Source organism: Halyomorpha halys, unplaced genomic scaffold, assembly GCF_000696795.3.
Source record: "Halyomorpha halys isolate HHAL.00 unplaced genomic scaffold, Hhal_1.1 Scaffold128.1, whole genome shotgun sequence".
NCBI classification, from domain to species: Eukaryota; Metazoa; Arthropoda; class Insecta; order Hemiptera; family Pentatomidae; genus Halyomorpha; species Halyomorpha halys.
The window spans coordinates 14,135-30,728 of NW_027110898.1; the positions used below are offsets into that span (position 1 = coordinate 14,135).

General features: G+C 30.3%; 2 protein-coding genes across 4 annotated transcripts in view; one reads left to right on the plus strand and one right to left on the minus strand.

Moving 5' to 3' along the window:
* Positions 1-16,594, minus strand: part of LOC106678205 (mucin-3A) — a 51,490-nt gene that overhangs the window by 6,422 nt on the left and 28,474 nt on the right. For all 3 annotated transcript variants that reach the window (XM_014416601.3, XM_014416599.3, XM_014416602.3), the window contains exons 2-9: positions 10,057-12,785; positions 9,222-9,336; positions 7,558-7,787; positions 7,280-7,406; positions 7,020-7,210; positions 6,360-6,503; positions 962-1,112; positions 221-459 (exon numbers count right to left, since the gene is read on the minus strand). In XM_014416601.3, the coding sequence (XP_014272087.1) occupies positions 221-459; positions 962-1,112; positions 6,360-6,503; positions 7,020-7,210; positions 7,280-7,406; positions 7,558-7,787; positions 9,222-9,336; positions 10,057-12,785 (3,926 nt within the window). The remainder of the gene's footprint in view (positions 1-220; positions 460-961; positions 1,113-6,359; positions 6,504-7,019; positions 7,211-7,279; positions 7,407-7,557; positions 7,788-9,221; positions 9,337-10,056; positions 12,786-16,594) is intronic.
* On the plus strand, positions 3,746-6,166 carry por (Protein-serine O-palmitoleoyltransferase por). The gene has a single exon (XM_014416603.2). The coding sequence runs from the start codon at positions 3,961-3,963 to the stop codon at positions 5,344-5,346; it is 1,386 nt and encodes a 461-aa protein (XP_014272089.1). The 5' UTR covers positions 3,746-3,960; the 3' UTR covers positions 5,347-6,166.

Consider the following 16,594-nt stretch of genomic DNA (forward strand, 5'->3'; position numbering starts at 1 on the left):
TTATGTGCTACGAACATTCAACATACTTATTTGAAAGATATTTGAATTTCATATAAAGATAAAGACTAAAAAGTAAATATTAATTGGACCAATGTTAACAAAGATATAGTAAACCATTTTTTATAGGGGTTTATGGTTAGAGTAAAGACACCAGATATTTTTGATCAATAGCTAGAACAAAATTAATGAAATATCATGTAAATTTTAAAAAATAATTTACCTCGCAAAACACTGGTGAAGTATAGAAAAGAATGTCCAAGAGTGTTTCATTAGTGAACTCTCGAGCCCGAGGTATGCTGGGCAAAGTTATAGCAGAAAGTCGGTCATCAATAGTTTCTGTGTGCAGAGCTTTGTGCCATTCAACAGGTAAAACTTCAACTCTTCCTACCATTCCATTTTCAACTCCACTGTGAAAATGTGACTGAACCAACTGGAGAGAAATTGAACGAAAATCGTCAACTGTAAAATATAAAATTAATAGTTACAGCAGAATGATAAAAAATTCATTATAATTGAGATTTTGTGTTAAGCTTGACAACTAGTCAAAATATTTATGTAATTATAATAAATGCAACAGAGCAGAGGAGAATTTCCTTTCTAAATAATCCATCTTAAATTTAAATTGGTAATTATCACTCTCTCCTGTATTTCCAATAAACACCATTTAGTTCATTTTTATTGAATTTCTGCCTACTCTTAGATATGAGCTGGTGGCTGAAATTTTGGTGACTTACATACTAAGCTAATAATTAAGTTTACAACATGTCGAGTTGAATAAATGTATTATCTAAGACATCAATGACGTTAAAATAAATGAAATAAAATAGAATGAAATTAAATTAAAATAAAAAAAATATCCCAAATTAAGATGAATATACTGAAGTGAATAAAATTAATAAACACATAAAGAAAGAAAATATAGAAACAAAGAAAGGATAAAAAATATTTCTAAAAACCATACCAACATCAACAAGAGATCTAAACCTAAGATCACATGCTTTTCCAATTCCATGTACAACTAAAAGTAGATGATCAACTTGCTTGGGTTCTCCTTTCGGAATGTCAAAGTCTTCAACACCTCTTTTTACAACTCGAGACTTTTGTTGTAAAGGCTGAAACAGTAAAAATTTAATATTGTTCATCAAAGAAAAATAATTCTAAATAATCATATATGTTCTATAAAATATTTATTAATAATTCTGCTTTAATATAACTGGGCTTATTTGGTGAAATGTGTGATAATTTAAAAATACAAACTTAATTAGGAGATAAAAGTATAAAATTATGATGAAGAAATTTTCAAGGAAGTACTAACCAGCTATTCATTTTGTAAATATAAATGAAAACTTTCATAAAAAATTTAAATAAGATTTACAGATTATATAGAATAACTTAAGAACACCAAGAGTTGGAAAGGTATCAAATAACTAATTAAATTATTGTCTCTGAATTTTTATTAATCCAAAACCTATCTTTATAATAAGAATAATACCGAGTTTATCAATATTTGTGATTTTTTTTTTCAATACCTTCAATAATTTCTAAAATTTTTATTTTTATTTTCAATTCAGATCTTGCTAATCCTCCCTAACTTCGCCTGGGATAATGCTCAGCTCGTTATTTGAATGGCTGCCATGTTGCTATTACACCAGGATGAGTTTTACACTATTTTTGTTAATTTTATAATGTTAAACTTTAATAATAACAAATAATTGTTGGGAACTGATGATCGAAAACTGCTTATCAAAGTTCGCATTGCAAATCAGTTGCAATAATTCCAACACCATTGTTTGAACTTAAAAGAACAATGGATTTTTTGGCATTGACAAGGGCGAAAAACATTTTGTAACTGTCGCCCGCTATACGATGTGTATCATCAACAGAAACTGAAGTGTGGACATCAGAAAAATCACAATTAAGTGTTTAGACTTTGGAGGCCGTTTGTTTGAAATATAATTTAACAAATTCTTGAAAACATGGTTTTTGGCTCTTATATGTGAGGTATGCCGAAGAATAAAATAATACTATATGATTTTTTAATTGTATTCAAGTTAAAATTTAAAAAAAAATATCAGTTCTAGGAAAATTATTTTTTCCAACCAAATTTTTAATCAAGAAACCTCTTCCCCCCCCCCCCCGTTTAATAAAGGAGGGGTATAAACTACGCGACTTCCCAGATACCAGGGTACATGGATATTCGACGTGTATCCCAGTAGTCTCCGGTGGATTGAAAAGAAAATTGACCATCCATTACATCTCTTAAAATTTATGAAAAGTTTGGTGAACAAGCGTTAAAAATAAAGTATGCAGGTTAAGTTAAGAAATTTCTCTACCACATACATGGAGAAAGTATGTCATTATTAATGTAGAAATGATTCTTCCACCGTGCGGTTAAATGCTAAAAACTTAGAATATGACTTGATTCTTTCCTTAGCAGAAACAAATAAAAGAAAGAAAAAGTTCCATTGAACGTAAGGAAGGTAACACATTCTTTACAATTCTCTTCATCTTTCTGTTAAAATATGGTAATAACAGATAAAAATTATATCATCACTAGACGCAATAAAACGATCAATAAAAAAAAAAAAAAAAAAAATAGAACCAGGATAGAGTAAGACTTAAGATACTGGAACGTCTTACAGTATCCTCAACATAAGTCGCCTGTATCTAGACGTACAAAAAACTCAAATTGATGATACTCGAGTATCCGTTTATTTTTCCAGAATTTTCAAGTGTGAAGAGGGCTTAAGGTAACCAAATCATCCCCAAACAAAACCTGGGAACACTTAGTTATTTGGATCTTATAACTTAAATTTACGTTGGCAACTCGGAATTGCAGTCACAATTTTTAAACAAAACCCATTTATTCCTCATGGCACTTGAACGTTATCCAAACGTTTCGACCCTAATGTTATTCTGCAGATGGCCAACGACCGAGAAAATTTCTGTTTTTCAAAAATCTTCTACCCTTGGTTAGAAAAACGATATATTTCAGTGGCAACTAATTTTAAAATCGTAGATAAAAATTTTTAACCGAAGGAACAAGGGATATAATTAATAATTATGGTGGACAGTTGAGGAGATGAATTGTAGATTAATCACGTATATTATTATTTAATAAATGCGTGTGAGACGTCAGTCAATAATATTTGTTAGTCATATTAAATACCTTTGGGTCATATCGGCTAAAATTTAACAATACAATGAAAGTGGAAGTGAATTTCATCTGTACCATTTTTTTTACCCATTTGCTCCTCCAGAGCCCCTCCAAATTGAGTTAGCGTCGAAAATGACTTTTTACGAGTTATTGAAACAATTAAAGAATTATTTATCTGTTTTCCAAACAAAAAAGGACATTGAGATGAAGCTCCGGTGCCCATTTTTTTTTTTTTTTTTTTTTTTAACAAACACGAATACAATGCTCAATACAGTAAAGCAAAGGTTCTACGTGATAAATATCTGTCGTGCTGGTACATCGCAATCAACTATCAAGCAATTTAGATATTTAAAACTATTTCTTTAATATCTGTATGCACAACAATTTTGACACGAGGTACAAAGGGAAAAAATAATGAAGGTCCTGAGCTACAAAAAACAAAATTGTATAAATTCATAAAAATACATTTGTTTCCCAAAAATTAATGTAATAAACGTATTTGTTTTGCTTATTAATGGGCAAACAACGAAAAGCTTCCTAAGACCGGTAACATACAAAGAGCATTGAACGATATCGCGGAAGGTTTCATAGAAGGTTACAAACCAACGCTCTTACAGAACAAACGATTAATGAAAAACAAACTGTATTCCCGTTTGAATTGATCAAATTTGAAGAAGAATCACTGGAAATGGCCAATCATTCCATTTTATTTCAACTACAAGGGCATCAAGTGTTGAAAACATTGACTATTGATGGATTCATCATGACATAGCTCAAGAAACAATACTCAAAAATCAGAAATAATGGCTTATGACATGTACCAAGACATAGACAATTATGATTTATTGGATGAACAATATCCTTACTTGGAAGAGGAGGAAGAAAACATAACAGTATCTGTAAGTGATCTGTTAGAACATTGTGTAAAGCCCACTGTGTTGCAAAATTATCAAAAGATATTGTTCCTCTTGACTATTTGTCTAATATTTAGAATAATGACTCATTTTCCTAAGCACAACAGCTTAATGTTTCATTTGAGTTCCATATTAGGTGGTTTGTCAATATTATATGTATTTTTAGGAATTAAATTTGTTCAAACAATTGGTTTAGTAATTAGTGGGTATACAGTAATACGTCTATTGATATTATTTGATAAAAATTCTAAAGGTTATGTCATAGGCATAATTTTTCTTATATATTCATTTGTAGCTGAATTTTTTCTTTTTGATTATGATACTTGGTCCAATTTACGTGGTTCTCAGATGCTGGCATCTATGAAGATTTTATCATATTCTTTTGATGTTGATGCAGGTTTAATTAAAGATTTTAAGCTAATAGATTTCTGTGGATATGTGTTGTGCCCTGCAAATTGTATATTTGGTCCTTGGGTATCATATTCAGACTATATCAAATTAAAGTATAATGATTCCTGGGATTTTAAGTGGCTACAAAAAATTATGTTTAGTTTTCTAATGTCCGTGATATTTTTTGTAATTAGTGTTTGTTTTTTAGAATGGTTAATACCAGAAGAATCAAATATTTTATTGCTGGTTTACCGTAATGCAATGCTGTTCAGATTTGGACATTATTTTGTGTCATATCTATCAGAAGTAACATCAGTTTTGAGTGGATTTGGAGGAAATAAATGGGATTTCATAGTAGCCAAACCACTAAGTTTAGAACTTCCTTATTCTCTAGTACAAGTGGTAATTAATTGGAATATTCCCATGCACAGGTGGCTTAAAACATATATTTTTAAAACAACTATACATCTTGGTAGCTTTGTAGCAGTAATGCATACTTATTTAGTTTCATCCTTATTGCATGGCTTTAATTTTCGAATAGCTGCTGTACTCTTATCGCTAGGAATTTATACATATGTTGAACACAGCTTTAGAGACTGTCTAAGTAAAACATTTAATGCCTGTGTAACATCAAAGCCATGCTTAACCTATTGCAAGAAACATAAAAGAACAACAAGAAATTTAATAGTGCATACAGTCAACCTATTTTTCATGGCAGTTGCTATTTTTCATTTGGCTTATTTGGGAGTGCTAATGGAAGCAAATAACTCAAAAACAACATCTATTCAAGAATTGTTCAAAGAATGGATTAATTTGCACTTTTTTAGTCACTGGACAATATTTGCTACATTTTGTGTTTATTTAATGATTCGATTAATCTCTTGAATTAATGTTCACACATTAATTTTTATTATGTTATTAAATATTTTTGTAAGAAATACGAATTCTAATTTATTTTACTGATTAGTGCGTCTTCATTAGGTCTAAGACTTATGTTAGATAAATAAAGTTTTTACCATAGTTATCATAGATAATCTTGACGAAAATTTTTATTATACTTTTGAATAAAAAATTAGATGGGTAAACACTAGTCCCTAAAAACAAAAACAAAAAAAAAAAAAAAAGGAGAGAAATTTAACTAATTAATTGAATAAGAGTTTAAAATGGTAATATTTAATAATGGTCCAAATATTGTCAACCAAAACATATCTACTACTTCCACATAATAAAATATGCTATTAGTATTTATGCAGATTCTTTTAATGAAGTCAGTGTTATTAATGAAATACATACATAAAAAGATACATTTTTTAATAGTAGAATTGGCATTTTAAAACAGTTAATATAAAAAATGAAATGATTCTGTTAATTAAATGACAATTGATTTTTGTTTAAAACATTACTGTCAGTAATAAAATCAATTACTGCACTACAGTTATACATTCTATTATATGAATTGTGTTATAAAGCCTAAATCACTGTTAAAAGCCTGAACAATATTTTCTGTGTATTCTTACATTTAACCTATATAGAATTAATAATAATTGATCAAGTTGACACGTATAATTTATTCTTGTAAATACTGTATCTATGTAAATATATAAATTATGCTTCCATTATTTATTAACTTAGACAAAAATTTTTTATAAATAAATCTAAGTTTGTATGTTAATATGAAGAGTATGTAAATTGAGTAATAAAAGGTAAAAAATAACCAGATAATTGTAATTTATTCATGACCTACATAACTGCCTTATTTTACAGTTCTGAAAACTAAAGATAGACCTGAGTTTGGTTCAGTAATGGTCAGTAGATGTGGAGTCGTATTAGTTAAGAAGATATTTAATTTTAAAATTGTATTATTAACTGATGTAACTTTGTTAATAATATTTACTTACTGGTTGGCTACTCCAAGCATCAGGTGATGCAGATCTGACATGATGGGCTATGGCACTAGGTCCATGAAGAATTATTACTTCACCATCAGCGAGCTCAACTCTTCGGTTCCATTCATTTGTTTCACAGCCTTGTTTGTATTCATCCTAAAAACAAATATTGATATTAAAATTATGTGAAAGTGAAAATATAATTTATTTTATCTTAATAAAATTTAAATATATTTTAACAAAATATGAACATTTATCTTTATGTAGTTGTTGTTGTTTAGGGCGTAAAACCCTGAGGTCATCAACACCCATTTTATCTTCATGTTTTAAATAGCTAATATAAAATATATATGAACTGACTAAATTAAAAAGACTTGAACAGACAGGGGCAACACTCAATGAAACAACAATCATTAGACATATTGTAACCTTATTTCCAAGATCACTTAACTTAATTTTTGTTTTCTAACAAAAAATACTGAAATTTGATGCATTTTCTATCTTTATATAACCAAATATGATTTGTGATACTGACCACAATAAGATGAAAAATATTATTTCTATAATAAAGGGTATTTTAATCTTATTGATAAAACCATTATCACATTTAAATTTTAAAAATTCCATTTAGTATAAACATCTACAACAATATTATAAAGAATTTTAATCTACCTCTAGCAAAGCAGCAATATTTTCATCATATGGAATATATCTTGAATCAGATACAGATTTCACAAACCATGAGCAACGCCGTACTTCACCAGGTGTCTCATCCCAATAAACAGAATTTTTTTTCCTTCTTACTATTTCTACATCATATCGACCACCGTCAGTAGCAACCTTTGTATCTTCATGAAGATCAGCTATAAGAAAGAAATATTAGAAATTCGTAATCTAATTAAAAGCAGCAATAAACATAACTCAGTACTTACAGGAAGTAAAAACTTGTTCTAGATTTAAAGAATCGGCCATGGAAAATGGTGTCCAGGGAGACTTTTTATCTCGGCCACTCTTAAAGAACCAATGTTGGTATGGTGGTCGATAAATGATCCCTTGATCCTGTTAAATAAGTCAAAATAAAAAAAATGTGAGAACTATTGTACATTATTGCTTGTAAAATAGACAATCATAAAAATAATATCAAAATAAAATGAAAGCAATAAGGAACCAAAAAAAAAAAAAAAATGGTTTTATACTGTAATATCCTCACATTGCCATGATAGTTCTCAACCACTAAAGGGGATTCAGGAGCTTTCGAAGGCGATGTCCTCACATTTTGGTTTTCATGAATTGCTGCCATTTCTTCTTGACTTGAAACTGACAAACCACTTGGGCTTGTGGGTGGAAGATAATTTCTTCTCTCTGTTACACCCAAGTCAGGTACAGGAGCGTAAGTGGGTTTTTTTAATCCTTTACTTAACCGAAAGGTGTTTCCTGCAACTATAGACAAAATTATTACAACAATGTGACACTATAAGTAAATGCATATGGGTATATTTTTTTGTTAAGATGTTCAAATTTGGATAATTTTTTTTTTTAAAAACGTTTACTTTCTTAATTTTTAATAAAGAATAGGATGCATAAAAAAAACAAACTTTTTTTCTTGCTAGTTCCAAAAGTCAATTAAATTTTAAAAATAATTTAAAATGTTCACTCTCTTAACTTTTAATAAAGAATATGGTACTAAAAAAAAAAAAACTTTTTCTTCCTAGTTCCAATTTATTTTAATTTAATTTATCCAAATTAAATTTTAAATTATGATTCGATTAAATTAATGATTTCACATCCCACTAAAACAAATGGCTGGTAAAAAGACTTGAAAACCTAGAACAGAATAATAAAATTCTACAGTTGTAGTTAATTTTCACCATTATTAACACACTATATTTTAAGTATAAAAAATAAGAATAATAACAGTACATCAACAATGCTTTAATTATAATGGCACTGCTGATACCTAAAGGTGGATCCACATGTTGGCCGCTCGCCACGGATCGGAGGCTCGTTCAAATGCTCGGCAAACAAAGAGCGGGCCATCCACATGTCAGTGTTATTCAGAGAGGCAAACATGGCGGACGTAATAGTTGTTTCAGCCCTTGCACTTGGATTGTATTATTTTTATTACAAAAAAAGAAAATGAAAGGAAATTAAATATAAATAAATAAGATTAAATATAAAACTTATTATAAAAAGTACCAACAAACACCTTTAACCTCCTAACAGCTCTCAGTTGTAACTAGACAAAGAACAATGGTGTAGATGCTACACGAGCGCTCTCACGAACCCCTTTGATCTGTGTCCAAAAACCTACTCTCGACGGCTCGGCAACGAGCCTAGGCCAACCAAGCCAAGCCACCTATCCACATGCTCGCGTATGTCAGAGTTCGCCATGGCTCGGCCAACATGTAGAGGCCCCTTAATAAAACATAAGTTGACTACATATCTGGGTTTTAGAATTTAGATTGCCAGAAGAATGTTTCACAAATACCAGAGATTAGAAAACTAATATATCACTGGTTAAAGAGAGACACCTGATGCATAACTGCCTGTCTTGGCATCATTAATACCATAACAACAAACCAATGACTTGTAAAACACCGTATTTGCAGGGGAGTGAATGAAAAATAGAATGCCTATTAAATGTGTCATCACCAATAGTCAAGATACTGAAAAACACTATACTTTTATATGTCTCCTCAGTCATGAAAAATACACAGATACTAGAACAATTTTTTATCCATGTTGTAAAGCAGTAATTTTGCAGATATGATGTATCAGAAAAACTCTTGTGGTATCAAGAAATATATTCTTTTAAGTTAAACCAAAATATAACTGTATAGAGTAATATTTATAATTATAACAGGGGAAATATACCTGGAATGTCAATACTCTTTCTTCTGTTAACAGTTTCAGGGTTGAACAATGGAACTGCGCTCCCTTCAAGTGGAATTTGGTCAAGTTCTTCACTGTCTACGCTATTCAAATTATCCTGAAAAAAAAATTAAATCATCCTAGGAAATTTTATCACAGTAAAAGATATTAATACTTTTACGTAAATTTAAGATGTTAATCAGTGGGCTAATGACAATCTTCACTTCATATAAGAATTTTGGAAATAGATTATCTCTTTATATAGTCAAATATCTGCATTTGCTGCATAAAGGGAGTTAAGTGAAAAAACATAGTGGAAGATCATAGATTGACCATGTGTAATATATAAAAAAATATGGTCTGGGGGCAATCAAAAGAGCTCAGGTGGTAATTAAACTATTAATCATTAAATCATTTCATTTCATGTTATCTATTACCTTACTTTGTTACATTATTTTAGTTGTTTGTATCTTTTTTTTGCCCTGAGAAAGCTGTACTAAGTGGAAAGAAACATTGACTCACAATAAATAGCTTAACTACTATTTATGTGCTTTTGACAGCATCTTCCTTTTACATTTATTTATTTTTGTAAAAAAATATAGTTTTAAGAAAAATGGAATTGAAAACTTTAGGATTAGTAGACAGTTTTTCAAAGTTTATGTGCCTTATACTATTGCACAGGTTATTTACCACAGTATAAGACACTTCATAAACTTAAAAACCAGACTGTACAAAAAACCTAAATTTTTCAATCAGGTTTGTCTCAATACTATGAACTTAACTTCATTAATGAAGCAAACACAGATATAATTCATAATGCTTATAATTTTAAACTTACTGTACTTGGGATTGGAGGTACAACTTCTTTATGATTAGCCTGGTGCGTAAATGTGGGTGTATTTTCCTTGGGGTAGTATACATTTGGTGGTGGGATATTAAATGTTTTGGGTGGTGCAGAGGGGATGGGGTTCAAAACATGAGGAATAGGTTCAATTTTTGTTGGAATAGAACTATGCAAACTATATGAAACTGGAACAGAATCTGGTTTTTGTATAGGTTTAAAATAATAGCTGGAAGGAGGAGTTTTGCTAGTGACCTTTTGCACAGGTTCATCAAGTGAAGGAGGCAAACAGCTGGTTTGAGAGGATGAAAAATAACTGAAAGTTGGAATTAATGGATTAGTTGGAGCTGGGTCCATTTTTGGGATTAGGTTAGCAGGAGAAGGAACAGAAGGAAATGATGATAAAGTTCCTGGTTGTTGAAAAGGGTAGCTGTAAGAATCTGAATTCAATTTGGGAAAGGTATAGAGAGGTTGTGGATACAATGAAGGTACATTGGAAGGTACTGAATTATTGGCATTGCTACTGTTAACTGAAATATGATGAAGAGAGATATTAGCTATTGGAGTGTCAGGTGTATTTTTTGTAATATCAGGTTGATTTTGGACATTAAATGTCTGTTGTGAGCTTGCAATCAATTCAGAATTCGGGGCCACAGCAGATGGCTGGAATAGTGTTCTATTATTTTCAGAAATAGCTTGAGCTTGTAAGGAATTCTTATTATTTGTATCAGGAACAACAGGTGCTAAAATCTGTTGATTCCAACCACCTGAAGAAGAAACTTGCCCGAAAAATATAGATTCAGATGACTGGGAAGCAGAAGTAATTGAAGGGTCCACAAGTTGGCTTGACAAAGTATTTATAGAGCTTTCAGTAGATGGAGTATTAGTGCTAACTGGTTGTTCTTTGAAATAACCTGATATAGAAGGCAGATTTGACAAACCTATCGATTGCTGAGGAGTAATGCTATTATTAATTAAAATATTTTTACTTATATCAGCATTAATTTCAACATTGTAATTTTCATTCGATGGATTATTATCCATGGTAACTTGCTTTGATTGGAATCCTATAGGAGCAGAATGACTTTCTCCTGTTTTGAAAAGGTTGTTTTGCTCAGTTCCGTTGTTAAGGGGAGGAGGGAATATATCTAATTTCTCAGCCACACATTTACCTATTGTAGAACCAGTTTCAAAGGATTGTTGTTGATAAGAATTGACTTTTGGTTTGATGCATTTTTCTTGTACACATTGATTACTGAACACAGATGAAACCATAGATTTAGAATCATCAATAGGTGGTAGATAAGGAGTTTCTGATTTTTCTGGCAGTGAACCATGCAATATTTTTGAAATCGGTTGTGTGGCAGAGGGGTGGTATGGTATCGCAGGTTGGATGACAGAGTTTTCATTTTTAGAATTTGCTTCCAATGGTTGCTGAGTAAAAACTATTTTATCAGAAGGGCCAGCTAATGTAGACTGACCTGAAACTCCCGAGTTTAAAGATGCAAAAGAATCAGGTTTGATTAGATTTGCTTTTAGCTCAGAACTTGAAATATCAGTTTTCAATTCTGTTTGAGAATTTTCTTTTGTTTCTTTATTGGGACTACTAACTGTAGGCTGAAAAAAGGCTTGTTCAGCTGTATGAGTTAGATTTATTGTTCCAGCCTGAGAATAGATTTGTTCTGAAGTTTGAACAGGGTAGAAAGTAGCTTGAGAGGTAACTTGTGGGAAATATCCTGCACTAAAGACATCACTTTTTTGTTGAAATTCTGAATAAGTATTAGGGGTTGAAGAAGTTGTTTGTGGTGAAAAAATGTTTGTTAAGATAGGAGGAGTATCCAATGATATTGATTCATGGACAGTACTCTGAATTTGAGTGAGTAGTTTTAAATCAGAAGTAATACTTGTGCTTTTTAATGCATTATTAGCTACTTCAACTTTATTTATAATATTTGCTGGAGGAAGAGACTCAGAACCAATAGAAGAAGGAGTTACCTGAGGACCAGAGAGATAATTAAATAAATTGGATGGAGAATACAGTGGTATTGAGTCATGACTACCTAAACTGCTTGGAGGAGATTTAGATAAATGAGAAAAACTTGAAACAAAGTTTTGAGTGTTTCTTAATGCATAAGGATTTTTCAATCCAATGATATTTTGAGCAGAGACAGTAGGAGGTAGTGGAACCCGTGGAGGCTCTGAAGGTATTAACAACTTTTCGGATTGGTCTGTTAAGGGAACTAAATCAAGGGGTGCAGCGGTTGAAAAATTAGTTAAATCCGGTTTATCCGTTATTTTATATTCTGTTAATTTTGATGAGTTAACAGCTGGTTCAGAGGAGGGTGGAATCAGCTGTGGTTCAAAGACTTGAGGTGAGGGTAAACGTTTCTGACCTGAATGCTCATTTTTATCTAAGCTGGGATTAATTTCTGCTTTCACATTTTGAGAACTTGGAGAAGCTGAAGGCAAAAAGAAGGAGAAAAAAGAAGTTGATGAAGATGTATACTGGCCAGAATCAGGTTCTTTTTTAGACAGGGACAAGCCCTGTGAAGGTTCGACAGATTTGTCATTAGGAGGTATCTTCGGATCTGTAGTGTTTAGGGGAATATCTGTAAATGTCTGGGAGGACTGAGACCCATCTTTATTGACTCCCCTTTCCTCTGTTATTGGACTACCCTGTTTCTTCTCTCCTAATAGAGGAACATCCACGTCTGTTTTACTCCCATCTGAAACATACACGACATCTATCAGTCTATCTAACTGCTATTGAAGAAAAATCAAAATAAAGAGTAGTTAGTAAGTGAATCCACGGTTATATACTTAAATAAAATATAATAATTAACCGGAAAAGCAAAAGAAAAGTCTCTAAGTAGTAATTTAGTATTAGAGCACATACTACTTGAAAAATAAATATGACTTAGGAAAACAGAAGAAAGTATGTTTATCATTCCGTAGGTAGGATCCACAACCAAAGCAAGTACTGTTCACCTCGTATTAATGACATATTTTGTAACCTAGAAATTTTTTTTATACGAAAAATTGAATATTTCATCTTAACATAATACACTGAATTGCTGTTAATTGTTATGATGCATGCATGGTCAAATTGCAATCCATTTCTTCTAATTAACAACACAAAAATGTTATATTTAGTAATTGTTTTAGACGGCAATTAAGCATGCAGTGATTCAAGAGATAGTAAGATAATTAGGTGATCAGTCAACTTTAACAATAATACCATTCAATAAACAATTTTTTTTTTTTAATTACATAAAACAATTTTATGGACAAACTTATAGATTTGTTTTTCTTTTCTTCACAATCTCTCATTGTATCAATTTTAATAATTTGCATCGTTAATGGGTTTTATGTTAATTTTAATATTTTAGTTAAATTTAGATCTACATAAACCTGGTCAGTAATAGTGAAATTCAAAAAAATATATATACCCAGAAACTTCTTCATAGATTTTTGTGATATGTACATAATGAAATAAAGGTTTAGTTTTAAAATAGAAGTAATTTGGAACTTTTTTTGTCAAAGATAATTCACTAAATTTTTATTCATGATTTATTATGGAGGAAAGAGTATAATTGGAGAGGGATAAGCTGACAAGATAAGTGAAGCTAAAAAAGGCAGGTCTTGTGATGAACCAGAGACATGGCACAGGAGTAGGGGTAGAGTACAAGTTATCATCTATTTCATTTTAGATTACAATGGTGGATATTCCTGTTAACCTTAACATAAAGCCTGTGGACATGACCTTTTTCATTTTACCTTCTCTTTGAAGAAGAGTATGGCTATGCCACTGTATTGTTTACATGGACCACAAGATATTTAGAAATTATCTTTAAATTATATTTTGTTGTGAAGATTCAGGAATATGGATAGGATAACTGGCTATAATCTACACAAAGCTCTGCAAATTATCCCTAACTGTAATAATGCCAAAAAGGTATTTGCATCTTAATTTAGCTATATTATACGGATCAAAATCACAGACTTTCACTTGGTTATGTTATAAATAAACCAAAAAATATGTTTACTTTATTTAAATATAAAAGGAACGATATGATAAAAAAAAAAAAAAAAAACTCAAATAGTAATCAACTATTTAATGTGAGCCAAAATTTCACTCCGCTTTGCAGGGCTTCATTAGGGTTAAAAAAGATACAAACAACTAAAATAATGAAGCAAAATAAGAGAATCGATAAAATGCAATCAAAGTAAGCTAAGAAAATTCATATAAAAATTAACACACTAAATTACTGTAAAAATGAGGAAAGTAAATTTACTAGTTCATTTTTATATAAAATTTCACATATTTTTCATCAATTTTAGCCATACCTTAGTTTCCTTTTAGTTCATGTTATCTATTATCTTACTTGGTTACATTATTTTAGTTGTTTGTATTTTTTTTAACCTTGATGAAACTGTTGTCACAGATTATATAGTTAAAATTATTTGATATTTTTCTTTTTTTTTTTTTACAGCACCTAGACCATATATATATTATATATAGTTAATCAACAATCTTTTAAAATGTTTATTTTATTATTTAATAAATAATAATTAAATAAAATCATGTTGGTATCACATAGGTCTGCAAAACATCCGATAACATTTATAGCATGGAGGGACATGATTCAATAAATGAGTAAACTATTTCATGTTTTAATAGTCAAAGTTGCTATTCTGAAAGTGTTTTTTTTTTCTATTTCTGTTGATGTAGATGACTGAGCAGGCACTCAGTATGAAGGACAAGTTAGAGGAGTTTAGGTAATTATTGAAACCTGTCATTTCAGTATATATAACATCTTTTCATCATTGGTTTCTATTATTTTCAAAATTTTCTCTTTCCCCGTGATTTTTTACAATTGCTTTAAAAGCCATAAGCATAGTGGGCATAGGTAAAATGTACTTTTCAACTATTTTATGAAGTTTGATGGGATGTAAGAACAACAGTAGCATAATATAGATTGCATGAAAATCGGATGTCATTTGTTGGGAAATCATTTCCTTTTTGAACGCCATCTAACAAGGTAATGGATGATCACAGAGTAACATTTTATGGACATAAACTATAATAAACAATGCACTAAAATAAGTCACTGTAATCTGGATTGCTTATTCATGCATAGGCACACTTGTGTATGATTACTTCTGCTTACACATTATTTATGAATACAAAAATCAAAAGTCAAAATCGATAAAACATATTTTAACCAACAGCAATATCAACCACAACCTACTTGTTAAATATAAAATAGAAATTCAACTGCTAAAATAGAACATCTGGTTTCAGAATAATAGTGACAATAATAAAAGATGATCTAACAATAGGGTACATTAGGAGCGTAATTGTAGAAAAAAAATCCATGGAATTCTAATATATCTCAAAATTCTATGCTCAGCACAGTAAATTACTCACAACTTTCCACCTATGATATGTTTATGTTACTGCAGCACTCGTCTTACTGAATATGCTTTCAGATCAGGAAATGATAATATGAAGAACATAAATTAAATGGTAATTTATGCCATAAAAATAATGGGAATAGAGTGAATCATTGTACTACAATAAAAATCTTGGATAAAAAATAGAACAATAAAAATTAGCATATCTTCGGTAAAAGAGTGAAACCACTTGAGTCCAAAACGGTTTGATTGAAACTTATTTTATACTAGCGTAAATTGTATGCACCGTTAATTTTTCTGTTCGATAAAAAATCCCTTCCGCTGATTTTACTGTTTTTTCTCTTAAAACATATATTGTAAATTTAACGTTTCAAATTTGTATGGCAGAAAAGGTGAATCACAATTCGTACGGCGATGACACTACATTAACTTTGAGCTGACTACCATTCCGTAGAGAATTTTTAATGCCAGTTTTAAAATAAAGTATTTTTTTTTTAATGACAAACGAATTGAAAAACGCATACGTCATTATCTGAAGATGCGCATATTTCACTTCTCGTCTCGATAATAAAAAAGTTATAATTTCCAGTTGCAAAAATTCATAGTGACATAGGGCGAATGCACCTGACCTGTGAATAATTGGCATGTACCAGTTATTAACAGGTCAACCTTTGTTTTAAATATTAAAAGTTTGCTGCCAACAACCGTTTCGAAATGGCGCCAGTAGTAAGTTTACCATTTATTATTTTTAATGACTAGTTTCATGTTTAAATAAATTAATCAGAATAATGAATCTGGTTAAGTGAAACTGAATTAAAATATTACTAGAATACGGAAGCGAAATTATTAGATCAAAGAAATATTTAAATACTGTTACAATCTAATCGATTGCGTGTTTGTAATCTATTTCAACATAAAACTAGATGTGTAGATGGTTTTCCATTTTTTAATCATCAAAAACCACTATCTACTTTATAATTTGTATTGATTAATAGAAAAAAAATCCTAAGATATCAACAATCTAATGATTACAAAATACTATTTTTATTTTTAATAAACATTAACTCTTTAGGGACCTAATTTCATTTTTTTTTTCTTACCTCCTGGAGCAAAGAAA